The 7,396-nt window shown below is 53.6% G+C and overlaps 1 protein-coding gene and 2 non-coding genes across 8 annotated transcripts; 2 read left to right on the forward strand and 1 right to left on the reverse strand.

Annotated features, from left to right (window-relative positions):
- Positions 1–2,399: 2,399 nt before the first annotated feature.
- On the forward strand, positions 2,400–6,935 carry LOC130705840 (uncharacterized). 6 transcript variants are annotated; one of them, XR_009006211.1, is made up of 3 exons: positions 2,400–3,785; positions 4,222–6,083; positions 6,208–6,935. XR_009006211.1 is itself a non-coding variant. In XM_057535203.1 (3 exons), exon 2 carries the CDS (start codon positions 4,806–4,808, stop codon positions 5,811–5,813), a length of 1,008 nt encoding a protein of 335 aa, XP_057391186.1. In that variant the 5' UTR covers positions 2,400–3,785; positions 4,222–4,805; the 3' UTR covers positions 5,814–5,832; positions 6,208–6,935. The 6 variants fall into 6 exon arrangements, 2 of the variants coding, with proteins under 2 accessions (XP_057391186.1, XP_057391187.1); XR_009006214.1 differs by having other exon boundaries at positions 4,222–4,951; XR_009006212.1 differs by having other exon boundaries at positions 2,400–3,739.
- Positions 2,651–2,841, forward strand: LOC114237117 (U2 spliceosomal RNA). Its single transcript, XR_009006457.1, has one exon. It is a non-coding gene; the product is annotated as a U2 spliceosomal RNA (small nuclear RNA).
- On the reverse strand, positions 5,213–5,403 carry LOC114237118 (U2 spliceosomal RNA). Its single transcript, XR_009006458.1, has one exon. It is a non-coding gene; the product is annotated as a U2 spliceosomal RNA (small nuclear RNA).
- Positions 6,936–7,396: the final 461 nt, after the last annotated feature.

The raw sequence follows: 7,396 nt of genomic DNA on the forward strand, positions 1-7,396 counted from the left end.
TGCAGCATGTGGACTTCTTAGTTGTGGCATGCATGTGGGATCTAATTCCCTGACCAGGGATTGAACCCAGGCCCCCTGCATTGGGAGCAGGAGCCTTAACCACTGACCCACAAGGAAGTCCTTGCAGCAATTGTTATCTTTAAGGGAAATGATTAATTGGCATTTTACATAAAGTTCACCAAGGATGTGTGCATATACAAGGTGAGTGGTGGGTTATCCTGACCCCTGACATGATAGAGAAAGGAATGTTATCTTCTAATGAGTTATCTGGCTGGTGGCAGAAGGACAAAAAAATGGATCTTTATGGTCCAGCAGGTATTTCTGCCCTTGGGGAGGTCTGTTTATGCATAACATAGATGCATAATGCACACTAGAGGGGAGGGAGGAGGCACAAATGGGCAGAGGAAAAAAGTTTTGTTTAAACTTTTCTTGTTTTGGGACTTCCCTGGCGGCCATCTGAGATCAGAAATAACGATGACTTGGGGACTTGCGATGATAGATCAAATATCCAGTTCTATAAGAGCAATGATTGCAATAGTGTACCTCTAGAGGAGGGAAGGAGCAACAAGCGGGAACTGTTTCCTGGACCATAACAGACTAGTAAGACAGGCAGTCCAGAGGCTTTTGGCTATTGTTAACAGGGCCTAGCCCAGTAATAGCACATTGAGTGGCCTATCAACGAAATCCTCACCTGACCTGGGAGTGAGCATTCTTAGCAAGTGGCACAGTTTGGTTACGACATGCCCCCTTAGCCTTGGTGGAAATTAAGACTGAAAGGGAAGGGACTGTAAAATAAAGAATTACCCACCATCCAGTTCTACAAGGATCAAGTCATTAGTCTCTATAGTTGCTGACCTACCACCCACCCTGAAAGGGATTCAGGGTGGAGATCAGGATGAGGAGGAAACTGACAGAACCCGACCTCAGAGAGTTAGATATTTGCAAGAGAAAATTTTATGCACCCAGTTTCTTGCATGCTTCCCATACTTAGAAAAGCACTAACACCCTTAACTAAGATATCTGTTCCTTCTGAGTAGCTGTAACCTTTTACCAAGATGTGTGCTTGATTGCACTTACCCCTTCTCTACAATCACATATACTTATGGCTACCAAAGGGGAAAGTGAGGAGGAGAGGGAGAAATTTGGAATTTGGTATTAAGAGATACACACTACCATACATAAAAGAGTGAAACAACAAGGACCTACTGTATAACACAGGGAACTATATTCAATATCTTGTAATAACCTATAATGGAAAAGAACCTGAAAAGACTATATGATACTGTATAATATATACAGCGTGTATATATATCTGAAAAGGAATATATATTATATATCTGAAGAACATATAATAAAAAGCAAATAAATATATCTGAATCACTTTGCTGTACACCTGAAACATTGTAAGTCAACTATACTTCAATTAAAAACAAAAAGTATCACATGGGACTTGCCGGCGGTCCAGTGGGTAAGAGTCGGCGCTCTCACTGCGGAGGGCCCGGGTTCAATCCCTGGTGGGGGAACTAAGATCCCAGATCCCACAATCCCGCAAGCCACGCGGCCCGGGGGTGGGGCGGGGGAGGAAAGTACATTACCTCTTCGCAACAGTCCTCAGAGGTTTCGGAAAGACCGTCTCCCCGGTTATAACCCTCAGGTGGGCTCGAAGAAAATTTCCCGTTTCCTTCTTAGATTGACTATTGATTCATTGTTTTGTCGGCACACCTTTCAGCGTCCCTTCACCCCCACCCCTCATCCAGACAATTTCCCCCGCACGTAGATTCCTCCCCCCGCCCCCCCACCGCGGCTGCCTCGCCCCGTGCCCGCGCTGTCAGGCTCACGTGGCCAACCTCCACCTCCTAACCACTCTGGGCTGCACCTGTGCCACTGAACTGACCGTAGGGGGCAAAAAACACAGCCAGGCTGATGGGGCTCCCCTTATCTCTCAGTATCCAGGGAAAACTAGACATGCACATTTGCTCTCCGGGACCCAGTAGGCCCTGACACAAGAAGGACCTGCTTTGTTTCGTCTTGTTTTTCCTTATATTTAAGTCTTTTTGTGAATAACTGATAGAAGGGAAAATAAAGGACTGTGGGAAACGACGTTATTAAAATTTGACCCTAGAACTTAAACATAGCCAACTCATGTGCGTATGCGTCCGTACAACAGTAAGATGACGTTAGGTGGTGGGTGGGTGTCCACTCGTAAAAATCTTTCAACGTACCTGTATGTTTGGGGAAAAAGTTGAGAAGAAAAAGAAATGCTGGAAAGCAAAACCTGGTAGAACTCTGTGCGTCTCTCTCGCTCTGGGCGTTTCCCGGGAAAGCAGGCGGAAGGAGCTTTCCGGGTACGCGCTTGTTTCGGTTCCACCGCGAGAGGGCGCACACGGGGAGCAGGAAACGGGCGCGCTTGTGGGCGGGGCATGCAAATTGCTTGGCTGTTTGTCTGGGGGAGGCATGGGAGAATAGAAAGCCTAAAAGCCCCCAATAAGTTAAAGGATATGACAAACTAGGTATGTGTTACAAGTTGTGGCAATAGGGCACTGTGAAGTCTAGGCAAGAGGGCGGGCATTCGTTTGAGGATGAGTTTCCTCACCGTGAGCTGAAAGGCGTGGGAGAAGAGGGGTGTGCTGGCGAAGGGGCTGACCTCGGTATCGCTTCTCGGCCTTTTGGCTAAGATCAAGTGTAGTATCTGTTCTTATCAGTTTAATATCTGATACGTCCTCTATCCGAGGACAATATATTAAATGGATTTTTGGAGCAGGGAGTTGGAATAGGAGCTTGCTCCGTCCACTCCGCGCATCGACCTGGTATTGCAGTACTTCCAGGAACGGTGCACCCCCTCTGGGGGCCGGAATAAGGGTGCAAAAGAAGAAAAATGTCTGTTTTTTGTAACTATATGTGTTTTGTTTTCTTTTTCGGAACTACAGGATTACGATGTGTCTTTCTCCTTCAGAACTACTGTACGTTTTATTGTTTCACAATTACATACATACTACTGCTTCAGCTGGCGTTGATTGGTGATGCAGTAGGCACTACTGCTGCGTTTGGACGGGCGTTTTCTTCGTTGAGAAAGTGCTACTGATTTTCTACGTGCCGCGCTTGCACAGAAGTGGGAGGAGTGTTCGGCCGTGCCTGCACGCGCGGAAACTCCCCGCCCCTTCGCGTACCCGCCTCATGGTGGCAGCTGCTGTGCTTCGTGGTCACTTGTTCGGCTCCGGCAGCTAAAGGACAAACGCTTCCGTGCTGGCGGAGGCTCTAGCCGCATGCGGGTGGGGGGCCTCGTAAGGGGGGCGCTCGGCTCCCGTAACTCATGCCCAGCGGCATGCGTTCCTGTCCCGTCCACAAGGCAAGCAGGCGCCCTGGCGCGCTACTTTTTTTCTTGACAGGTAGCGATTAGCCGGTAGCCCCACGCGCGCCCCTCGTTCGAGGTTACAGTCGCTCCCACCGAAACAGCCCACCTTCCTCGAAGCAGCGGCTGCCCCTACGTAGAGCTTCGTCCGTTAACCGCTCCGGGCAGTACTGCACGCACGCGCGCTGCCGACACAATCCCGTGCGGCGGCGGCGCAGCGCAGAGGTCCGTGGACCCAAGCGGCGGACAGGACCGAGGTCGCAGACGGGTGAGGGAGGAAGTAGTGTCTTCCTGTTCCCCCACGCGCCCGCAGTGCCAGGGACGCGCGGAGGCAGTGGGCGTGTGAAACGACGTGGCACAGCTACGCAGGGCAGCCCTCGGATGCCTGAGGTAGGACAGGGGCCAGTAAGCTACCTTGCGGACGGCAGAGCGGAGGGTAAGTGACACAGCAGAGGTCTCTACCGCTGCGGTGGAAGCATCAGCTCACGCACGTGCTGGGCAGCAAGGGGCGGTGAGACTGCAGCTGTACCGGCGGCGGCGGGAGGGAACTCAGGAAGGAAGTGACGCCAGCGCCCGCTGCCACCCTCTGTGGGAGGGGGCAATTAACCTGCCCAGCGTCACGCTGCGCCCGCGTGTAGGTCGAGTTGGAACTCACTGCCGCTTAGCGCTAGCGCGGCGCCGGGCGGCCTCAGCGGGCGCGCTCGCTCCACCGCAGTGGCAGCGCTGGGGTGTAGGTTTTGAGATCGGGCTTCACAGCGGCAGGGGAGAAAGACAAGAGAAGAGAGGCCGGGGGGAGGGGTGGGGGGCCTGTATTTCTCGCGCCTTATTAGGTCCACTTCCTTTTTTTTTTTTTTTCTCCACTCTTCCTGTAGCACTCTGATGAGAAGGTACGTCTGCCCCCGCTGAGGAAGTGGACGGAGGTCCCTGCGGAGGAGCTGAGTCTTCTCCACAACGAAGAAAACAAAAGAAAACAACAGTACTGAACCCACACTGCCTGCGTCGAGGAAGAAATAGACTGCTGCCAGGAAAGAGGAACGCGTCTCTCAGTCTACGTCGGGCGTAGGTCGACAGAGCCTACCGCACGCTGGCAACGGGAAGAGGAGAAGGTGCTCCTACAGCCTCCTTCTGCCTCTTCCCCACCCCGCTGCCTCGGGAAGCTCTAGGGCTCTTGGGCTTCAGTGGAGAAAACCAGTATGCACTGCCTGGCTTGCCACCTCTGGTCAAGATTGCAGGCTCCAGGAGCCAACCCGCGTTTTCCCCTCAAACGAAGCACGAAAACTAGATCAGAGAACTTCCCCGGGCACCAGGCTCCCACAAGCGGGAAACCAATTAAAAAACCTGCCTCTGCACCCATGCTAAAATTAAAAATCACGACGTGGAAGCCGGTATCTGCTTTTCACACAGTGGTTTCAGGGCGCCTGCCTGCCTTGCGGACGGGGCAGGAACGCATGCCAATATGGGCATGAGTTACGGGGGCCGAGCCCACGTTACGAGGCCCCCCACCCGCATACGGCTGGAGCCTTCTCCAGCACGGAAGTGTTTGTCTCTTACCTGCCGGAGCCAAACAAGTGACCACGAAGCAGCAGCTGTCACCATAACGAGGTACGCGAAGGGGCGGGGAATTTCCGCGCGTGCAGGCACGGCCAAGGACTCCGCTCACTTCCCTGCAGGCGGGGCACGTAGAAAAGTCACTGGCACCTCTTCAAACGGGGAGAGCGCTAGCACCAACACAGCAGTAGTGCCTACTGCAACATCAGCGGTCGGCGCCACCTGGAGGGATAAAAAGCAGCTTCGTGATCCCCCCCACATACCTACTAAAAATACACGTACTTCTCTCCCTTTGCACACCTTGCTGGTCCCCAAAGGGGGTGCACCGTTCCTGGAAGTACTGCAATACCAGGTCGATGCGCGGAGTGGACGGAGCAAGCTCCTATTCCAACTCCCTGCTCCAAAAATCCATTTAATATATTGTCCTCGGATAGAGGACGTATCAGATATTAAACTGATAAGAACAGATACTACACTTGATCTTAGCCAAAAGGCCGAGAAGCGATACCACCTTTCTGCCTCTGGCCGTTGCCGTCCTCCCTTCATCCCTATTCAAGCCACGGTGAGCGCCCTCATCCTCACGCCTCGTCTGACTTCTTTTGCGTCGTCCACAGTGCTATCACTAGAGACCTGTGCAGACTTTCTGTTCTCTACCTTTGTGAGGAGAAATTCTGTGTACTTGATTGTCCCGTCATTCCCGCGCCGAACAGCCATTTCTAATCTGCATGCTCCGCCTTCTGTCGCCCGAGGACGCGCGGCTACCGCGGGCGGACTCCACCCTCCCCCTCCGGACCGGCTCCTCGCGCCCGGAACCCAGGCCGGACCCGGAGCCCGCCTCCTGGCCTCCTGGCCGGTGCACGTCCTGCCGCAGACCCGAGACAGGGGCGGCAGCCGGAGAATGCGAGGGGAGCGCTGACACGGTAGCAGCTGTCACGGTTCGAGCCCCAGAAATCAAGAACTTGCTTTTGCCCACTGCTCTTCCCCCACGCACGCACTGCACATTCAACAACCGTTCAATGACTAAGAGCGCCTCCTCCACGCTTAGCCAGTGCCCGACACACGCCACGATTACGGCGGCTCGTCAGCCGCCGCCGCCGCCGCCACCGCCACCACACCCACCTCGCCCCTCCTTGCTCGGGGCCGCTCTGCTCGCGTCGGTGTTCTCCCGCCCGTCTTCTGCCCGACGGTTCGGGTCCCCTTGGGGGGGGGGGGCGGGGGGGGCGTCCTGAGAAGGGATGTCCTGGGTGACAGTCGTTGGAATGCAACACTGCCCGTCGCAAATCAATAACTTAGCATCTCCGTTTTCGCAGCGTGATTCACTCCCGCGGAGTTTGCTCAAATCGACGTGCACGGACTGAAGGGCCTGCGAATCGCGCCCGGCCCCCGTGCACGGCGCTCTGCGGAGGCCGGTCGCGTGCCCTTGTGCCCTCACGGTGGTGCAGGGCCGTCGCGGTCCCAGCCATCCTCACTGCAACGGAGCCTGGAAGTTCGGGAGATCACGAACGGTGACCGGAAGAGCAGGGCAGGCGTTCCCCGGCAGCGCCTCTTTCCCCAGCCTTGCCAACAACCCCACGTGGCATCAAACCTGCGAATGCTTTTTTGGTGCGGGGTGGGGAAAGGGGGAGGGGTCGATCTCATAGGTGAAAATGGTACCTCGGCGTAGTTTGGATTTGCAGTTTTCTAATCTTGGGTAAATAAGGTTGAGCGTCCTCTCCTGTTTCAGAGACGCCTTTATTTTCTCTCTGTGAGCTAACTCCTTGTTGGGGGTCTTCGGCCCTTTTCCTCCTGGATTCTCGGATGGGCTTTATCCTAAGGGCGTGGATCTGCAATTTACACATTCAGGGGACTGGCCCTTTGTCTGTAATGGAAGCGGTGACCATTTTCTCCTGTTGGATATCTGGCTTTGGCTTTACTTAAGGTGATGATTCCATTGCTTCAAGGTTTCATGGAAAGTTGTTTTTATATCATCATATGTATCAATTAAAAACATATCTTTCAGATTTTGAGTCGAAAGGACTTATAATTTCCTAAATCTTCCTCTAGGTTTTCTTCTTCTTCTTCTTTTTTAAAATAAATTTATTTATTTATTTACTTTTTGGCTGCATTGCGTCTTCGTTGCTGTGCGCGGGCTTTCTCTAGTTGCATTGAGCGGGGGCTACTCTTTGTTGCGGTGCGCAGGCTTCTCATTGCAGTGGCTTCTCTTGTTGTGGAGCACAGGCCCTAGGCGTGCGGGCTTCAGTAGTTGTGGCACGTGGGCTCAGTAGTTGTGGCTCGCGGGCTGTAGAGCGCAGGCTCAGTAGTTGTGGCACACGGGCTTAGTTGCTCCGTGGCATGTGGGATCTTCCCGGACCAGGGCTCGAACCCGTGTCCCCTGCATTGGCAGGCGGATTCTTAACCACGGCGCCACCGGGGAAGTAAGTCCCTCAATCCATATTTCTTGAATGAATAAACCCCAATGTATACTGTTCATTGGAATCTGATCTCGTGCTGCGGGGGGGG

This window comes from Balaenoptera acutorostrata, chromosome 20 (assembly GCF_949987535.1).
Source record: "Balaenoptera acutorostrata chromosome 20, mBalAcu1.1, whole genome shotgun sequence".
NCBI classification, from domain to species: Eukaryota; Metazoa; Chordata; class Mammalia; order Artiodactyla; family Balaenopteridae; genus Balaenoptera; species Balaenoptera acutorostrata.